Here is a 17,359-nt window from a genome sequence, read left to right as displayed (position 1 = left end):
CACTCTAGGCTACCTCAAGTAGCACAACCACCAAGCCGTGACGAAACTTTGGTGCCGGTGGCTTGTTTCTTCTTGGGCACATGTCTGTCCCCTCCGAAACCGAAGCCATAAATTTCAGGGCTGGACGTTGGCTTGCTAAAGGCTGCATGCAGCATGCAGGGCCATCTAGCCGCCCTGCTTCGCGATTTAGTCTAGACTAGTCTAGTTCTAGACTAAGACCTCCACTGTATGATTGGGCTGGTGCCTGGGCTAGTCTAGCAAATGAAGGATCAATGACAGCGGTTGCAGATCGTCGTAGGTCAAGTCGACTGGAGTAGGTACGCAACTATCAAATATGTATATTTACGTCAAAAGCCTCACCCTCGATCCATGACAACCTTTCTTTTGCTACACACGCATTGCCAGCAGTCCCTCGTGATCCATTCATTCATTCTCTATTCCTTATTCTTGTGCCTCGACGGCCTTTCATTCTTGCCATTTGAGCATTTTTACCTTCAAGTCTTTCATTACCAACCACCCTGCAGAGCAGATTACCATTCGTTCATTTTTTCCCTCTTCTCCAACCGCCACTTTCACATTCTTTTCTTTTCCTACATCACATAACATCAGCCATCATGCTCTTCACCTTCTCCACCGCAGTCGCAGCTTATGCCGCACTAACGTCGGCCGCCACCATAAAACACTTGCCTCGTGCAGTGACGTCGCTGAACGGTGAGGCGACGGTCGAGGCGCACCAGCGGGACAACGGCGCCACCCGGGCCTTTTCCAGCGTCCAGATCAAGGTACGAGACTATAAAAAATAAGATATAACGCAGCGTTGCAAGGAATTTTGCTGACACGCTGGGGCATTCAAACGAGCAGACATCAGACGGCAAGTGCCTGTCCGTCGACAAGTTCTCGGGCGACTTCCGCGCCAACCTCACCCCGATCCAGGTATCCGATTGCGGAAGCACAGACGGCCAGAATTGGGACATCATCACCAGCGGGCTGCACAACAACGTGCCCGGGTCGGCGCTCGTCGTCAGCACCCTGACGCAGGCCTGCTTCAACTTTGACCCTCGCCGCAAGGCGGGCAACCAGGCTCTGCTGTTTTCGTGCGGCGGCCGCGCCGACGGCAGTGGCAAGGTGACCAACTCGCAGCTGTTTCCGTTTGCCGGTGGCGCGGGCCCGCTCACGTTCCGCCCCGACAACTCCCCAGATACGTGCTTCACGGTAAAGGGAGATGTCATTGATGTCGCACCCTGCCAGAGTGGCGAGGCCAGTCAGACGTTCACTCTGGGCGGCGCCGCGGCCGACAACAACAATAACAACGGCGAAGCTGGCAGCGGCGAGGTAGCAAAGCCCGCCGAGAGCAAGACTGGCACAGCAAAGGCTAGCCCCACCAAACGCCCAGCGACGGAGCAGCCCGCTGCGGCGCCGACGGCTGCCCCGGGAACTGGGAGTGGGAGCGGCAACGCCGTCGTGGCCATCCCCAACCCGACGGCCGCCGTGCCCGTCTCGCGAGCAGGTGGGACCCTCAACCCGACCGCTGCCGCAGAGGCTAATGAACGGGACGACACAGCGACGCGAGCCTTCACGAGTGTCTCCATCCAGACGTCGAGCGGCAAGTGTCTGTTTGTGGACCCCACGGCCGGCGACTTTCGACAGAACCTGATTCCCGTTTCTCTGGTGGACTGCTCCGGTACCCCCAACGAAAAGTTTGATCTGATCACGGCTGGCAAGCACAACGACGCAAAGGGCGCCGCGCTTCTGGTCAGTAGCCTGACCAACGGCTGCGTGTCCCCGGACTCGAGGAGGCAACCCGGTGACACGGTGACAGTGTTTAGCTGTGGCGGAAGGGCAGCTGGCGAGGGTAAGACGAACTCGGGGCAGACTTTCCCCTTTAATGGAACGGAGACGTCCTTTGTGTTCGCCCCTAGGAGCGATAACGGGAAACTGTGTGTTATTCCAGGCAATGGCAGGCTTGAGGCGGGACCATGCCCAACTGATGGGAGCCAGATTTTCAAGATTGTCCAGTAAAGCCAGGTGGGCTCTTTGAACTATAAAGGAGGGCATGTACTTATATGGGACCATTGAATGTACAACAGGGACTTGCTTACCATTCTTATTGGGCCGTGAAAGTCTATAATATCTGATCTTTTGTGAATCGTCTCCTCCAGAGGCCCTTTCAACAGACATGGCAGCGTCTTTCTTCTTTTCCGTGCAAGTAACCATACAAGCATTTTATAGTAAGTAGTCGCCCGAAGAGGTTGAAGCAGTCACGTCCTATGAGGCTTTTGTCTTTCTTCTCGCCCGTCTTCGTCGCTGTTTTTTGTCTTTCTTCAGGCGGATTACCCGGTGCCTATTCTTGAGGGATGTGAGGCTTTCCCAGATTATGTCTCTCATCACAAATAGACAGGTCCCAAAAGCGGCGGGAATGGCTATTTTCCAACTGCAGCCCAAAGAGTCTGGGTTAGTGTGCGTGCATAAGCTCGATTATTCCATCACTACGTCCTTGGCGCGTGATTCCACAATCAAACGGGGGAAAGGGTTGCTCACAAATACTGAACATCGTATTTCAGGACCTCAAAAGGCTCAAAATTCATACCAAAGTAACCAGTGATAAAGGTCAATGGGAGAAATATTATCTGAAAATTTAGTGTTAGACATGTATTAACCTTTCTTGGGCCGGTCAGTAGAAAGGTGCCAACTTACAGTCATCAACGTCAACTGTTTCAGGCTCTCGTTCTGATAAGCTGAGATTGTATTGAATATGAGGTCGATCATACCGTCGGCCTGAGTTCGCAGCTGCTGGAGCGTCTCGACGATGAGGACGGCGTGATCGAGCACATCACCCAGGTACGTATGGGTCAGGGGAGTGATGACAACACCGGTCGATGGGTTTTGCAAATCAGTCGCGGCGAATTCATGTAGGAGTTCTGACTTGTGATCCCGTAGCGAATTAATCAAGGATATTATAGGATGCACAAAGCTGACTATCTTGTTCAGCTCGCCGATTGTAATGTAGAGCTTCTTGGCTGTGATCGAATTTCTTGTCAGAAACGAACGAAGTGGAGAGAAGTAAAACGACGAAATGGTCAGCTAGACACCTACTGTGAGAAATATTAGGCCTCGTGAGCACGTCAAGTTCCAGATCCCCAATCACGTCGGCATATATCCCTGTGAGTGGGATTGCCAAGTCAATGATTGCATCCAGCAGAGCTTGTCCAATCATGGAGGCATCGCACGACTGTCGTAAGACGGTATCTGCTGTACTGAGGCGAACCAAAATAGGCTCCTCAACCTGCTGGGCAGAGAATTCAAAGAATGAAATTATCGTATTATCATTAGTCACAAACAGGGACACTTGCTCGGCCACTACGGCAAGTTTCCTCTCGGCCAGGACGGAAAACTTCTCCATGAAGTCGTTCCGAACATCATTGGCACCATGGTATCGCTGCAAGGTCCGAAGGGTGTTGGGCTCTGACTTTTCCGAGAATCCTGTCGACTGCTTCTTGAGCTCTGGACCGCCAAGACCGAGCCCGTTTTCCATAGACTTCATAGACGAAATCTTTTCGTCGCTTTTGGCCGCTTTTTTAGACCACCAACGTCGTATCTTCTGGGGCACTGTGGCTACTGGGTTAGTTAAGTAGCTATACACGGTTGAGCAGACGCTGGAATGCGGGTATATGTGCATGCAGCTTTTGTCTTCCCAACTCACGTTTTTTCTTGCTTCCTATAGAGCTCGTGTCACCCGCATCACTATCCGTGTCGTCGTCGGAACTTTCACTGTCGCTATCCTCGATGTGGACAAGCTTCTGCAGGCTGAGGATGATAAAAGCATGATTGGCGTACCAGTCCGCTTTGGTGCGGTTCCGCGTGTTCATGATATCCTCAATGGCCAGCCTGTGGAGATTCTTGTGCTTCCCCAGCGCAGATATGACGTCCCAGCTGAGTCCATTCACGTTGATCCAGCGGCACTTTGACCACTTGGGCTGCGGCTTGTCCAGGAAGCTCACCAGACTCGCATTGTCGAGACGATGCTGCTCCATGTGCGACTGCGAAAAGTCCACCACCGTGATCTGACACGGGTGTTCCAGGTTCGGCATTGAATCATGACCGCCGTTGGGCTTGCGCGGATCGACTCCCGGCTCGGCTCCTGGGTGCCAACCCGTCCGTAGCTCGTAATCCTCAAAGTCCTCGACGTTGCGGAAGGTCATGGCGCGGTCACGACGGCGTATCGTCATGGGCGAGTAAGAGAGCTGCGTGTCTGACCGGGCTGGGCCCGAAGCCTTGCGGACAAACTCGGCCTCATTGGTGTTGACATGAAGATCATAGTGGACTCGGGCAGGTTCGGTCGGCAACTCAGGGGCGCTGACGGGCTGTGGCGGAATCTTGTGTGACTTCGTTGAGGACGAGCGAGACGGATTTGCCGCGTTGTTGGAGACCGATGGCACGGCAAAGTCTTGGACGTTGGGCGCGTTGCCGATGGGGACGGGCGCGCCCGCGTCCGCGTCTTGCTGGGACATGGCTGGTTCTACCTTGTGAGTCGGTTATAGCGTTGAAATGAAGCTAGCTCCTTGTTGCTTCTGCCGATGAATTGTGTGAGAATTTTGTCCCTGCCTGGGAGAGGAATTATCCTGCAAATGAAGCCATGATGTCTCGCAATGGTTTGTTTGTGGGTAGACTTGGTGTCTTGCCCAAGGTAGCAACCTGTCAGGCTCTTCTTATCTCTTTGAAATTGACCTAATCACAGCTCGATGGACAGTCGCGACAGCCAAATGTTTGTTCCAGGAGGTTACAGCCCCGCACAGACCCGGCGTGGGGCGGTTTCACGCTAGGGAAGCAGCGATAGGGGCCGGCGTCAGTAATTAATCCTCACAATCCTTTGCCCTCATGGGCTTACGTGCTATTCCATGACGACGATACAATCGGGAAAGAAAATGAAAAAATCAGACGACATGATTCGCACGACTGGCTCGTTTCGAGGAATCCTTTGTTATACGCTGCCAAAAACGAAAAGAATCTTTATCCTGACTAAAGAAACACGCAATAAGCTTGGATTGCTGTTACTCTGTAGGGCTGAGTTGAAGTTGGCTCGCCCTGGCCCACTGCAAAGGTCCAGTAAAGACCCTGCCAGCATGCAACCCCAGGTGCCGTGATCGTTTGCCAAGTCGGTCGCTACCGAGTAGTGACCCACCATCAACCCACGACATTAGATCAGATCTGTTGAACTAACTCTTCGATCTCTCGACGTCCAACTTTGACCTGAACTTTCTGAACTTATACGTGGTAGAGGCAAGACATTCTGACGTCACCTCTTTCACAAGGCGTCTAATTTTTTTTTCGCGGGAGTATATCGGTATATTTCCTGTAAACTTCTGCTCAAAGCTTTTCCGGTGACGGCAGGTTTGGTCTGGTCAATCGCGGTGGGATTGGCTTTGTCTGGGCTGCATTTGCAGCCAAGCTTGAATACGAAGAAACTATGAATATGGTGCGCTTTTGGCATCTGCCGTCACCTGACCCGTCATCCCGTTGCCTTTTTATAGAAGTTTGAACTACTCACGACTTTGTTAATCACAAATCTGATAACGCATAGATCTAAAGTCTTTTCAAAAACCCCGAGAACTTTCTCACTTTGTAGCGAAAGTAATTTCGTTGACCAGGTACATGGCAAGGCACCGAAGTCGGCAGTGATCTCTCGGCATCCCAAGAAAATGTTAGCTGCTGGCATTAGGTGAGCTTCAGCTTGTACCAATTTCTGGGGTAAGCACAGCTTGCATATTGTCTCACCTACTCGGCTGTACCGCTGCTGAACCCCTCGTACGCAATATACACGTGCTTTCGGTACCACCAAGGACCGACCGCGATGGCGTGAGACGGATTACACGTCAAGCCATCTACAAGAAACGGTGGGAAAAATTCAGGCCGTAGTAGAGCCGTTATACCGCTAGATCACACGAACATACCTAAATAGTAACACGAGCAAAGCCGCATCTGGCACTAACATTGCGGGCCGTATACTCCGTGTCCAATCATTTAGTCATGTTCATATTTGAACATGCCAGCGTGGGTGCGGGGAAGGGCTGAAAGTATTGTGCCGAGTTTTGCTGAATACGAAGTATTACCACCATACCCATCAGCGTGGCATGCAGCACGACGGCATCCCTTGATTGCGGCTGGGGTTTGTCAAGAGAATATTCGGCTGCCTGTCTAAGGTATCGCTTGACCTTGTACCCGTCGTGTTACGGGCTGGAAAGTAATTACTGTGCATAGTATCAGCTATGATTACATTGCACATCCACAGGGACTTGCACTACGTTGTTTATTGGAGACAATGCCACGACTATATAAGGACAGGGAGCGGCCGTTCCTTAACATGAACTCTAGAGATATTCAAGCATCAGATCTACTAATAACAAATCCAGGGCAGAGCTTCATCTTCCATTAATACTACAGTCTCACAGCAAACACACTCCTCATCACCATCACACCGCCAAAGTAACCATGAAGTCCCTCTTCCTCACACTCGGTCTGCTTGGTCTTAGTGCATCAGCTCTCGCAGAAAAGTGCGGCGATGCCAACTACGACCCCAAGAGCGTGAGTCTTGCTGCCCTACCCTGAATACCTGTGGACCGTCACGGCTCATCCAACAACCACGTTTGTAGTACATCTGTCACAATGGCAACTTCCTATGCCCCGTTGTCAACGGCGAGGGCCTCTCGTATTGCAACGGCGCCTGCTACTCCAAATTCATGTACCAGTGCAACTCGGGCACCCTGAGCCAGCTCCCACTCCTGGAGCAGGGCTCCAAGTTCACCCTGACGGCCTGGAACCCCGCCTCGCCCTCGGTGCACGGCAAGGCCATCGCCAACTCGGGCCGCCACTGGTGGGTGGGCGGCGAGACGTCCAGCTACTGCCCCGACATCGTCAAGGACCAGGGGGCCTGCCCGCCTGGCACCGTCACCGCCATGGCCTACTCGGGCGGCATGAACACCCTGGTCCCCGGCGGCCAGGGGTACTACCTCAACGCCAACTGGAACGTCGAGGTCACCCAGGCCCACTCGAGCTACATCCCCTCGGGTAGCACCGTCGGTGGCCTCGTGGCGTACAAGAACGGAGGCTTCATCAACACAAACGGCCAGCCGACCGGCTGGGTCGCCTGTCCCGGCGGCAGCGACGGGCGGTGGAACCTCGTCGCGGGGAATGCTTCGTCTGCCGATGCGCTCAAGAGCTGCACGGGGATCAACCTCCAGGTCAACTACCTTGGTGACTCGAGCGTGCCGGCTTCGGCTTGGCAATACATTTAAAGAGTTTGGCTGTAAGAGAAGGTGAATCTGGCTGTGTGGTTGTGGGACCTAATGATTGGCTGGGAACAGGAAAAAACCCCATGGTGATGTCAGGGCTTGGTGATACAAACTCTCCTCAAATTTATAGCTTTTGGGATAGAATTAATGAGAAACGTCTTACGGAATTTGAGATTTGCCAAGATACCGAAAGTTGTGAAACACCACAATAAAGCACAGCAGAATTACCTATAGTCCATGTTCTTGCAGTCACAACATTGATCGATTGAGCATTTACACAATCAAGCCACAGTGGTCCCAAAGAGCCGAGAGGACAGTATGTTGTTGTGAAACCTGCGCCTTGGATTTGGGATCCAGGGGTTCTCCTGCGGCTGTTCTACTCGGCCCAGCAAATCCCTCGTCCTATCACTGCTGGACAAAGTTGAGCAGCGTCTTGCAAAAGTCCTCAAACCCATCCACAAAGACGGCATGTCCGGCATTCTTGATGACAACCAAATCCACCTTCTTACCCTCCTTGCCATTCTTTCTCAAGCTATCCTCGATCCCCGCCCTCAACTCCTCCATCTTGACCGGCAGATCGGCGTCATTCTCACCCACGATCAACAAGGCATCCTCACAGCCCTTGCCCACCTCGGGCAGCAGCGGCCGCAGGTCAAACGACTGGCTCCGCAGCGCCGCGACGCAGGCCTCGAACCCGCCGACCGACGTCTTGACCATCAGGTCGCGCATGCGAGACGCCTCGGCCTCCTCCGACTTTAGCCAGCCTGCGCCGAACCAGCGCTCCAGCGTGGACTGGACCTGGGTCTCGACGTTGCCGGCGGTGCGGGCCTGCAGCACGCGGTCGGCAAAGGCGTCGGGCACGCCGGCGTTGGCGGGCGACGCCGAGATGGTGTCGCACACGACCAGGCGGGAGATGATGCCCGGGTGGCGGGTGGCAAAGTAGACGCCCGTGGCGGCACCCATGGACACGCCAACCCAGGCGTGCAGGCGCTCGACTCCCAGGTGGCGGAGCAGCTGGGCCACGTCGTCGGCGATGGAGGAGAAGGTCGTTGTCTCCGGGTTACTGGGTGCGGTGGACGAGCCGTGCCCCGGCTGGTCGTAGCGGAGGACGCGGAAGCCCGCTGCCTGCAGCACTGGGGTCACGCGGTCCCAGGCCCGGTATGAGGTGAGGAGGGGGTTGCTGAGGAGGATGATGGGGAGTGGCGTTGGGCTCGGGGTCAGGTCGTAGGCCATGACGCGCGAGTCTGGGAGGGTGAAGGTTGACATTTTTGAGTGGGTTTTGTTGAAACGTGATCTGGGTGTGTGGGAGTGGTCAAGGCTGTGTAACTTGACGTCTGGAGTAGTTCGACTATATGTCTTGATTGATATATGGATATGGATTGCGGGGATTTGAAGGTGGAGCAAAGTAGACGATTATGTGTCTGCAGAATGTAAGAGGCAAGTGGTCAATGGTTCTCCCCAATAAGGTGGGTAATTGGTTGATTCAAGGTTCGGTCAACGTAATATTTTCGAATGACCTTTTCAGCCCCGGAATTCTGGTCATGGTGATGTTAGAAGAAGACATGCCCTACATAATGAGGGGCAGCTTGGCAGAGGGGATTCAGTGTATGTAGCAGCCCGTGGGTGACGTCTAGTCTAATGGTTATGCGATGCCTGACCCCACAAGCACGCACTGCTGGCGCGCCCCACAGCTGTAACCAACCGGGCTTATAGTGAAATTAGTGCCTTTTGTACTTGGGGTTTTCAGGTCGTACCGCACCCGCGATCCAATTTTTTGTAGTGGAGTCGTCGAGACTTGAGCTCATTTTCTTTTCTCTGCTTTGCACAGACATGGATCTCTTGTCGTATACTGGAAATGATCAGAGTTAAACTTTGTTGACATTATCCTTCAGCTCTCCGGATGCATACGGGGGGGGGGGGGGGGGGGGGTCCGGTGCTACTTCAGAGAGACGAAGAGATAAAGAAAAAGAAAGGAAAAAAAAAAAGCCCCAAGAACAGCCCCGATGTGCGTGTCCCTGTTGGGAAAAAGAGCGAGCGCGTTTCACAACTTTCCTCGGCAGGTCACAAAGTTTAAAAGCCGCCTTCCGAACCCGGGTTTCTTGTCACGCCCAGCTTCGCGTGGCACGGAAAACTGGCCGACGCGGGCCCGCCCGAATGAAGGCTTTTGCTCGGGATTCTCCTGCCGGGCAACTTGGGCGTCTTCGTCGTCTAGGATGTCGTCCAGCATGGAGTCCTCTGATGGCTCTATCGCTATGGGCTTAGTGTCGCTTGAGATTTTATCGACGAGGCTGACCGCATCTTCATGAGGAGCATCTTTACCCAGAAGGAACAAGTCGAGCCGCTGTATCTCGGCATCGTCGATGCCCTCCTCTACCACTCGATCGAGCTTCCCACCGTCCCATGCGATGCCGTGCCAGAGTAACACTCCGATCACGCGGCACTTGGAAAGATGTTGGCGGAGCGTCGACGTGAGCGTCCCCGTCCAGGAGCGATCCATCTCTTCCCAAAAGGCCCCTCTCAGCTGCTGCACGTCGGCAAAGTACCGAAACACGCTCATGGGCGGCGGGTACTGCGTGCTCGAATCTCCTCCCGTGGACTCGCCCAGAAGCTCCTCGAGCCCGTAGAGCTGGACGCCCATCGGGAGCCACTCGGCTTCTGCCCAGTCCAAAACGCCCGAGATTTGCGGGCCTTGCGGGTCCACCATGATGTTGCCGGGAACGACGTCGCCGTGCGTCAGGACCCACGGCATCGTGCCCTCGGTCTCGCGCAGGTAGTCTATAGAACTTCTCGCAAAGGGCTGAAAGCGCTCGGGTAGTCTGTCACGGAGAATCTCGAGTCGGTGGTGGAGCGAGCTGCCGACGCGGCCGAGGGTCGGTGGAGGCTGTTCGACTCTCTGATTGCACCCTTTTGCCACAAAACGGGCAAACTCCCGGACCAGCGCTTCCCTATCAGCGTACCGCCGATTTGGAGGTTTGTCCTGGCTCCCGAGGCGATACTCGGCGAGCGAAACACCGCCGATGCGGTCATGGACGTATAAGTTCAAGTTGATTGGGTTCGCCGGGTCTATAGCAAAGACCTCGACAGGCCCTAGGTACTCCGAGTTTGGCACTAGGTCAGCATAGACCTGTCTTGCCTGCTTGATAATGCTCAGATCCAGAAAGTCGGTGCCCAGGCGATACTGGAGCACCTTGGAATCGCCAGCAAGCAGCGAATAGGAGCATCCGCCCTGAAACGGAACGGGGCGTATCGCCTCGGTCGGGTATCTACGGCGGGCGATGTCGTTGCATTTCTCTTCTATTATAGTGGCCGACACTACGCTGCTCGTGCCCGGGGCGATGGGTTCATCTTGGCAACTTGTGCTAACACGAGCGAAGAAATCGGCTGAAGATGATGCCATTATGGCGAGTAAGCTTTTGGCCCAGGATCGCTACGGTAAAGTATGCAACGACCCTTTGGCTGAAAGTACTACGAAATTTTCGCAAGATCTGAAAGACAGAAAAAAGAACCATTGCGTCCAGGTTCTCTTCTGGTTAAATCGAATCAAGTCCAAATCCCCAACTTTAGCACATCCCACGTGTTCTCGGCTACAACACACAACCACACCAGCTTCCCCGCCGTTCTTGGAAAGCTGCCACAAGGGTTGGTTGTATTGCGCGTATAAGTCTGCACTAGTTCTAGAACTAGACCTACCAACTTTTCCAAGCGATTTGAAATCCTTGCAAAATACCCATGCAGCTTATGGCGTGTATCATCCCACCCTCCTGCAGTCTCCGCACGATTGCCAATGTCTAGTTCTAGACTTGTGCTTATCAGCCTGCGTATGCGCGCGCACGTGTCGTCGGTCTTGCAGATTTTAAGGGTCAAGCTTGGCGGTTGCAGCGGTTAACCAATCTGATCTCATGTTCGCCTTTACCGGGTAGGTAGCAAGGTCTCGACATTACCTTAGGTGAGGTATTCAACATATTTATCGGTTGTAGTCAATTACGCTTAGGGTTTTTGCATTTCATTTCCGACGTATCCTTACAAAAGAGTTCTTCTTGACAAGGCGACGAGCTGTCTGTCCGTTTCTCAATCTATAACTCATCTCATGCTAATTGGAAAATAAGACGAACCTCCCAGTGCTCTCTTGCCACGCCTTTCAGCCCCTAAACATTACAAAATTGAGCAACGGCAACTGGAAGTTTGCCCTAGGCGCCAGCTACCCTAACCGCCAACCCACAGTGTGGGTTACGTGTGACATATATATACTAAGCATTTTTGCTGCCTAGTAATATCAAGCCTTGGGATTTTACCACGACAAATAGGGATTGCTTGCAGTGCCTACCAGCGCTGCTTCTCAGGTAAGCCCAGTTGCTTTCTTTCATTCACCTGGTCCTTGGGGATGGCTGGCCGATCGGGGCGCAAAACCATTCTTGTATATGTAAGCTGGATCTCTGGTATCGGCTCGATGAAGAATCTATGGGAAATTGGTTGCAATACCAAGAGCGGCAAAGATTAAATAGTAAAAAGCTGTAGGGTACACCATTTTTGTGTGTGAAAACGTACCGTAGGACAGACCAACGGCCGAGTGACAGTTGGATACCCGAATGGAAATGTTTTCTCAAAAGCTGGAAGATTAAGATAACAAAAAGGCCGTACAACGAGAGGCATTTCCGTAGAGAAGTAGATAAAAGGAATTCCTCATTTGCTTATACACGATATAAGCGTATGTCGGGACCTCCCCGGCTCCCAAGGTACTTGGTTACCTACTTTGGTACTTTAGGCAAGGTACATACCTAGGTAACCATGGGATACGCGCATTCTTGAACGAGTTCCTTGCAGCTCTGGATACTTACAAAAGTGTTCCAAAAATATTTAGTGCGGAGGATTGAGCACGGGAGATCTGGGATGTTTTGGGGATGGAAAATCGAGTCAAGCTGCTTTAACACGAATGATTAGTTCTACAAGCAGATCAAGTGACATGCCATAACTCTTCTGAGCTTCCACGTGGTACCTACCCATTTACATGGTACATCAAGGTTTAATTTATATTTATCCATGTGAAAATGCAACGGAAAAAATATAATTTAGGTACTAATGCGTATAAAAATACTCCCCAAAAAAAAACCCAAGTTTATTCTATTTATATTTTCTCAAGTAGATACCTTACCCATATAAATAAGTAAAACAAAGAGCCCTTTGCTAAACTGTGTGCAATTTCTAAATACATCTTTCACCAAATCTACATTTGTTTACTACTTGTTTATTAATATACAGTACTCTCCTTTTTTTCCAGTTTTCGTTTCTTTTCTTCTGAATAAATCACCACCAACTTGACAATGAAAGCCGCCGTTATTCTTACCCTTTTTACATTGGCCAGCGCCGCACCCGGTCGCGGCAACAAGGGAAAACAGGCTGTCTCCACCAGTGGCCGAGCAAAGAGCGAACTCGAACCACAAGACTGGGAAAACTGCATGAAGGAGTGCAAGATTGAAAAACACGAGAGCATTGTTGGTCCCTCCCTTTATACAGTCTGCAAATCAATTTGCCAACAAAAGCTTGGCCTGAAGAACACCGACTTTTTGAACAAGACTCATCAGACCAAGTTTGCCCAGTACGCTGTCCCGAGGCAGTGATTATGACTGGAATTTAGAAGCATTTGGGTGTACTGTCTTGTGCGGGTACCTAGTTATTCAGATTAAGGTATATCGTCGGAAGCTTTTTAGTCCAAGGCTATATATATGTAATATTAAAAAAAGAAAAAAAAGGCTGCGTGGTTTGCGAAATACGAGTATCCAAGAGGGCAGAGTTTATCTTGTCCTGTTCTTATTATATCATACTCTTACACAACCTGCTGCTCGTTTGTAAACACGTTGATGCTTGCAACCTTGCTTCGTTTGCATCCAGGTTGTCGTCGGTCAGAGCTTCGTAGGCGACACGGGAGTGCCGAGGCAATTGACCCTCGCTGCACATGGCACCGAAAAATATCATCCACCCCGCGAGGGTGAAAGACCAATAATGCTGCGGACGGGGCCACCCCTCCCCCCCATGTGTGGGTGTGCAGCGCCAGACGGATTCCCTGGCATCTGCAATCCTGGTGGACGAGCTTTCTGTCTCTTCGGACCGTACGAGAGGGCGTCCCCCCCCCCCCGAGTTTCTACGCGGCCGAGATGAAAAGCGCTCGAGCCCCGTGAGTGGCGGGCGAAGATCACTGTGGTCGCGGCCGAGACTACGGCCGTTGCCGCGGGCACACTTTGGCAGGTAAAAAGAAGAAAAGAAAAAAAAAACTCTATGGTCATTGTCGGCTCTGATCATGTAAGCGTTGTTGCTTTTTTTTCTGGTGGGCTAGACTGGGGGTTTGGTTGCCTGGGTGTCGGCGCGTGGAAAAAAAAAAAAAAAAAAAAAGCTTGTGTCTGTGATATCCATGTTAGTTTGCGTGCAGTATGACGGGCCCCTATTCTAGAACAACCCCTTGCCTGGAACAGATACCTAGATCATTCATCTTGGGCTGCCAAAATTTGATCTCAGCTAACTTTCCGGGAGTGCTGCATAGACTATTTCGCATCCGGGCTCTCGTCGCTAATGGTGAACAATTCATCATCCGTATCGTCGAGTGGCATCATTTTGTGATTTGCGTTGTGAGACTGGGAAGCTTTTGGTGGGTGTAAAAGTTCATTAGAAATAGAATTCTATGAAACCTCCTGACTTAACAGCCCGATAAAAAAAAAGATAGTTACACATCAAGACTTGGCATCCCGAAAAGGGTTGTGAATTTTTCTGAGGCATGTCCACGGGAATAGGTCTTTAGCTACTGTGTTGTTTGGTGTCGAACTCCAGCATTGCGGTTTCGAGTATAGTGTGTTTCTTGATCAATTGGCTCTTTGTACTTAGCATCCGTCCTTTCCGCCACCATCAATGTAATATTTGATACATATAGTCGACATCTCACCGTAAAAGGCAAATCCCACTCCATAGACAACGGCCACAGAGCGAGCCTCGCATTCTATAAGACACATCCATATCCCGAAGAAATCCTCGTGTTGTTTTGTGCAGCCAACTCGGTATATAAGTTCCCCAACCCAACGCAGAATAAACAAGATACACAGAACACGCTAATCCCAACCCATAGTTTTTTTTGGGTTTTTTTTTTCTTCCTGCCCGGGCCTTATGCAATGCAATCAAAACCCTCACATTCACTTCCTCCACCAGAACACTTGCGCCAAAAGCCTATTTGCGACTCTTGTTTCTTTTACCACACCCAAAGCACCTTGTGATGCAAAACTCTCGTGTCTAGCCTCTCAAACTCCCCAGGAGTGATCCACGAGTCGTTGGTAGGGAGCTTGGCGAAAACGCTGGCGCCCTTCCAGACCACGACCTGCTCGTCCATGTCCCTCGCGCTGCGGCTGACCAGGATCTTTTCGTGCAGATCCGGCCGCCGGGCCTTGAGCTTCTCCTCGAGATAGGGGGCAAAGTTTGGTATCTTGGACCCGCCGCCGATCACCATGATGGAGCCCAGCAGGTCCCGCAGTTTCTTCTCCTCGCCCTTGGCTGCGTTCTGTATCGACATCATGATGGCGATGTCGAGCGGCACCACCGGGAGCACGCTGTCACGCTCCGCGGCAAGGGCTGTCTGCGAACGCGCTATGGCGTCCACAAACATGCCTGCAGGTGGAGGTTGTTGCTGTGGCACCGTCCCGTTCGTCGCACCTGGTGGTGCAGGAGTGCCGCCGCCACCGTTCCTGCCGCTCGGCGCAGGACTGTTGGCGCCGTTGATCACGTCTTTTCCGCCGCCAAATATGAACGGTGGCGGAACAGGCGTGCTGGCTCCCTCTGGAGTGGGTGACGGCGCCTTGCTGGTGGCTGGTGTGCCACCATTTAGGTCTGCGCCGCTTCTGTTGAGGTAGTTGAATGGCTGTGCCTTCTCCTTGCTGGGTGTCGCCATGGGATCATGGGACCCCCCGTTCACAGTCGGCACAATCGTGGGCTTGATGTGTGCAAGAACGGCGAACTGCGCGGCCGATGTGGGATCATCTGGGTATTCTACGTCGTATGCATTGTACGACCTCTCAATGAGCTTCCTTCGGCCACGCAACTTTGTGCTGTTGTCAAAGATTGCAGGTTCATAGAGTGCCATGGAAGCCAGAAGACCCTCGTCGTAGAGCTTGAAGCTATACTTTTGTGTCGGTTGATTGGGCGCCCGAACGTGGAACGTGTTTTCGACCACCTTGATATTCTCCTGTGATAGGGTGCAATACTTGATTTTCAGCTCCTCGGCGAGAAGGAAGTCATATCGTCTCCTCAGATTAATGTCTTCATATGGCAGATTGTCATAAAGCATCATCTTGATAAATGCCTCGGTGACATCGTAGCCTCCGAATTTCAGGTTGATGCGAGAATCCTCGATGCAGAGACCATCCTCGACGCAGGTGATGGCCGTCTTTTGCGCTCCAACATCAACAACGCAGGCCTGCGTATAGCCAGCGCCAAATGTCCCTGCTATACTCTCCTGGATGAAGCAGATCTTGTTGAACTCGAACCACGTCATGCAAGAACGGAGTACCATCTCGACGTACTTCTTGTCGTAAAGGTCTGGAATGACAAAGACGCAAGAATAGCTGGGCCATGTGCTGTTGCGCGTCAGTCCCAGCTCCTGTCGCAATGCCCTGTCCAAGATTGTCTCAAAGTCGTCATGCAATCGCTCGGCTGATGTGTACTCATCCTCATTCAGCCAGCCGTGTTGCATCGGCCACCAGAGCTTGAATTTTGGATTAGAGTCGTTGGGGATGAGTTGTGCCTGATGACCGATGAAGCACGACGCCAACGAGGCTTCGTCCTCTAGTGTGCCGACATCTGTCCATGCAACTTCTATGGGGTCATTGTGCTTCGGAATAGTCTCGCCCTTGGTGCGCCTGTTGAAGTTTTGTACAAGCTCCTTGCTGTTTGGGAGGACCTTGCGTTTGTTGGCGCGCATGTCGACCTTGAGATCGTTGCTCATCCTTTGGTACCTCTTGGCCCACTCCTCGCCGTACTTCTGGTCCGGGCTCGTGGCTTCAAACTGCCTCCTGGGGAGCGCCTCGTGCTCTTCGTCCTCCGCCTGCGGCCACTTGGTTGCCACCACCATCGGTACTGTCTTGGGGAGCGCATCGCTGGCAAAGCCTATGCGCAGGTTCTGGCTGCCCGGGTGTATCACTATTATTTTGGAAGGGTCTGAGGCGTCCAGAGGCGGCTGGGCACCATCCTCGGCTGGTGGGACTTCCTGAGGGGGTAGCGGCAGGTCGCCGTTCTGCGCGAGGGCGCGATCGCGGTCCTTGGCGGTCTGCACGAGCCTATCGCGGGCGGCATCGCCTTGTATCCTCAAGGCAAGTATCTGGTCATCGCGTTTCATGTACTCTCTTGAGGCTGTATGTCAGCGTATGGCATGAACACAGGCTGGTAGGCAGGTAGCCGGGATGACGAGGGCGAAGCGTACGTGTAGTAGTTCTTTTGGTTTATCGGGGCCACGTCCGGCCAACTCGACTGCTTCATGCCATTGTCGGTTCGTTCCAATCCTGTCGTGCAAAAAAAGTGATTAGTATGATCATGCGATAGCAGCCCGAGCTGTTTTTCTTGCATTTCGATGCTTGGGCCATGGGTTCAAGTGCTTCACACGCACCCTCGCGGAGCAGGACGCGCTCGCTAACTTTGCCGACCATCGTGGCGGCTTCCTGCCTCTGAACGGCGACTTGGTCGTTCGGGATTCGAGGTTATCAGCAATCGGAATGGCGATTCAATGTTGCCAATTCTGGGCCCGATGATAGATTTGGCAATCGAGCTGGATTGATGGATGAAGCTTTGCAAGGTATCGCGGCGTCAAAATTGCAGCCAAATCGCTTCGTCCCTCTGTCCATTTTCCCCGGTGTTGATTGACGATCCCTGTCGCGTTGCGATCAAAATCTCGTGCTAAGCCTAATTGGTGCTAGCTACCGCCTACTTGCAACGACAGAGAACCCACTTATCGCTAATCGGCCTACTGTAGCTCAGTAAACTTTCCAGTAAGCCAGGTACTACTGTTCACTCACTTCAGACTCATTCGCGTATCAGCACCAACTTGATCA

The 17,359-nt window shown here is 52.4% G+C and overlaps 7 protein-coding genes across 7 annotated transcripts; 3 read left to right on the top strand and 4 right to left on the bottom strand.

Annotated features, from left to right (window-relative positions):
• Nucleotides 1–226: 226 nt before the first annotated feature.
• Nucleotides 227–4,997, bottom strand: MGG_05233 (uncharacterized protein). Its single transcript, XM_003712738.1, has 5 exons — nt 3,701–4,997; nt 3,094–3,606; nt 2,695–3,017; nt 2,539–2,627; nt 227–2,431 (listed from the first exon to the last, which is right to left on the bottom strand). The coding sequence occupies exons 1-5, from the start codon at nt 4,506–4,508 to the stop codon at nt 2,266–2,268; spliced, it is 1,899 nt and encodes a 632-aa protein (XP_003712786.1). The 5' UTR covers nt 4,509–4,997; the 3' UTR covers nt 227–2,265.
• Nucleotides 243–2,172, top strand: MGG_12906 (uncharacterized protein). The gene is made up of 2 exons (XM_003712739.1): nt 243–782; nt 862–2,172. Exons 1-2 carry the CDS (start codon nt 615–617, stop codon nt 2,017–2,019), a joined length of 1,326 nt encoding a protein of 441 aa, XP_003712787.1. The 5' UTR covers nt 243–614; the 3' UTR covers nt 2,020–2,172.
• A 1,257-nt stretch (nt 4,998–6,254) lies between the features above and the next one.
• On the top strand, nt 6,255–7,453 carry MGG_05232 (uncharacterized protein). The gene is made up of 2 exons (XM_003712737.1): nt 6,255–6,579; nt 6,648–7,453. Exons 1-2 carry the CDS (start codon nt 6,487–6,489, stop codon nt 7,287–7,289), a joined length of 735 nt encoding a protein of 244 aa, XP_003712785.1. The 5' UTR covers nt 6,255–6,486; the 3' UTR covers nt 7,290–7,453.
• Nucleotides 7,454–7,691: 238 nt separating this feature from the next.
• Nucleotides 7,692–8,829, bottom strand: MGG_05231 (3-oxoadipate enol-lactonase; the record flags this gene model as incomplete). The annotated part of the gene is made up of 2 exons (XM_003712736.1): nt 7,692–8,580; nt 8,804–8,829. The coding sequence occupies 2 exons, from the start codon at nt 8,827–8,829 to the stop codon at nt 7,692–7,694; spliced, it is 915 nt and encodes a 304-aa protein (XP_003712784.1).
• Nucleotides 8,830–9,205: 376 nt separating this feature from the next.
• Nucleotides 9,206–10,879, bottom strand: MGG_05230 (uncharacterized protein). The gene has a single exon (XM_003712735.1). It carries the CDS (start codon nt 10,681–10,683, stop codon nt 9,328–9,330), a length of 1,356 nt encoding a protein of 451 aa, XP_003712783.1. The 5' UTR covers nt 10,684–10,879; the 3' UTR covers nt 9,206–9,327.
• A 1,725-nt stretch (nt 10,880–12,604) lies between these two features.
• Nucleotides 12,605–12,901, top strand: MGG_16892 (uncharacterized protein; the record flags this gene model as incomplete). Its single annotated transcript, XM_003712734.1, has 1 exon — nt 12,605–12,901. The coding sequence occupies one exon, from the start codon at nt 12,605–12,607 to the stop codon at nt 12,899–12,901; it is 297 nt and encodes a 98-aa protein (XP_003712782.1).
• A 989-nt stretch (nt 12,902–13,890) lies between these two features.
• Nucleotides 13,891–17,184, bottom strand: MGG_05229 (uncharacterized protein). Its single transcript, XM_003712733.1, has 3 exons — nt 16,918–17,184; nt 16,735–16,813; nt 13,891–16,657 (listed from the first exon to the last, which is right to left on the bottom strand). Exons 1-3 carry the CDS (start codon nt 16,955–16,957, stop codon nt 14,515–14,517), a joined length of 2,262 nt encoding a protein of 753 aa, XP_003712781.1. The 5' UTR covers nt 16,958–17,184; the 3' UTR covers nt 13,891–14,514.
• Nucleotides 17,185–17,359: the final 175 nt, after the last annotated feature.

This window comes from Pyricularia oryzae, chromosome 3 (assembly GCF_000002495.2).
Source record: "Pyricularia oryzae 70-15 chromosome 3, whole genome shotgun sequence".
In the NCBI taxonomy this organism is placed as follows: domain Eukaryota; kingdom Fungi; phylum Ascomycota; class Sordariomycetes; order Magnaporthales; family Pyriculariaceae; genus Pyricularia; species Pyricularia oryzae.
Note: the sequence above shows the minus strand (reverse complement) of the source record. Positions and strands in the feature narration are given on the sequence as shown.

Bases quoted from the DNA above. Each gene is read 5' to 3' on its own strand.
- MGG_12906 (XM_003712739.1), top strand. From the start codon at position 615: ATGCTCTTCACCTTCTCCACCGCAGTCGCAGCTTATGCCGCACTAACG. The intron at 783-861 runs GTACGAGACTAT...TCAAACGAGCAG, and splicing joins TTTCCAGCGTCCAGATCAAG to ACATCAGACGGCAAGTGCCT.
- MGG_05233 (XM_003712738.1), bottom strand. From the start codon at position 4,508: ATGTCCCAGCAAGACGCGGACGCGGGCGCGCCCGTCCCCATCGGCAAC. The intron at 3,607-3,700 runs GTGAGTTGGGAA...CAGTAGCCACAG, and splicing joins TATAGGAAGCAAGAAAAAAC to TGCCCCAGAAGATACGACGT. The intron at 3,018-3,093 runs GTAGGTGTCTAG...ATTCGATCACAG, and splicing joins GAGGCCTAATATTTCTCACA to CCAAGAAGCTCTACATTACA.
- MGG_05232 (XM_003712737.1), top strand. From the start codon at position 6,487: ATGAAGTCCCTCTTCCTCACACTCGGTCTGCTTGGTCTTAGTGCATCA. The intron at 6,580-6,647 runs GTGAGTCTTGCT...CCACGTTTGTAG, and splicing joins CCAACTACGACCCCAAGAGC to TACATCTGTCACAATGGCAA.
- MGG_05230 (XM_003712735.1), bottom strand. From the start codon at position 10,683: ATGGCATCATCTTCAGCCGATTTCTTCGCTCGTGTTAGCACAAGTTGC.
- MGG_05229 (XM_003712733.1), bottom strand. From the start codon at position 16,957: ATGGTCGGCAAAGTTAGCGAGCGCGTCCTGCTCCGCGAGG. The intron at 16,814-16,917 runs GTGCGTGTGAAG...TTTGCACGACAG, and splicing joins GCGCGTCCTGCTCCGCGAGG to GATTGGAACGAACCGACAAT. The intron at 16,658-16,734 runs GTACGCTTCGCC...TACAGCCTCAAG, and splicing joins AACCAAAAGAACTACTACAC to AGAGTACATGAAACGCGATG.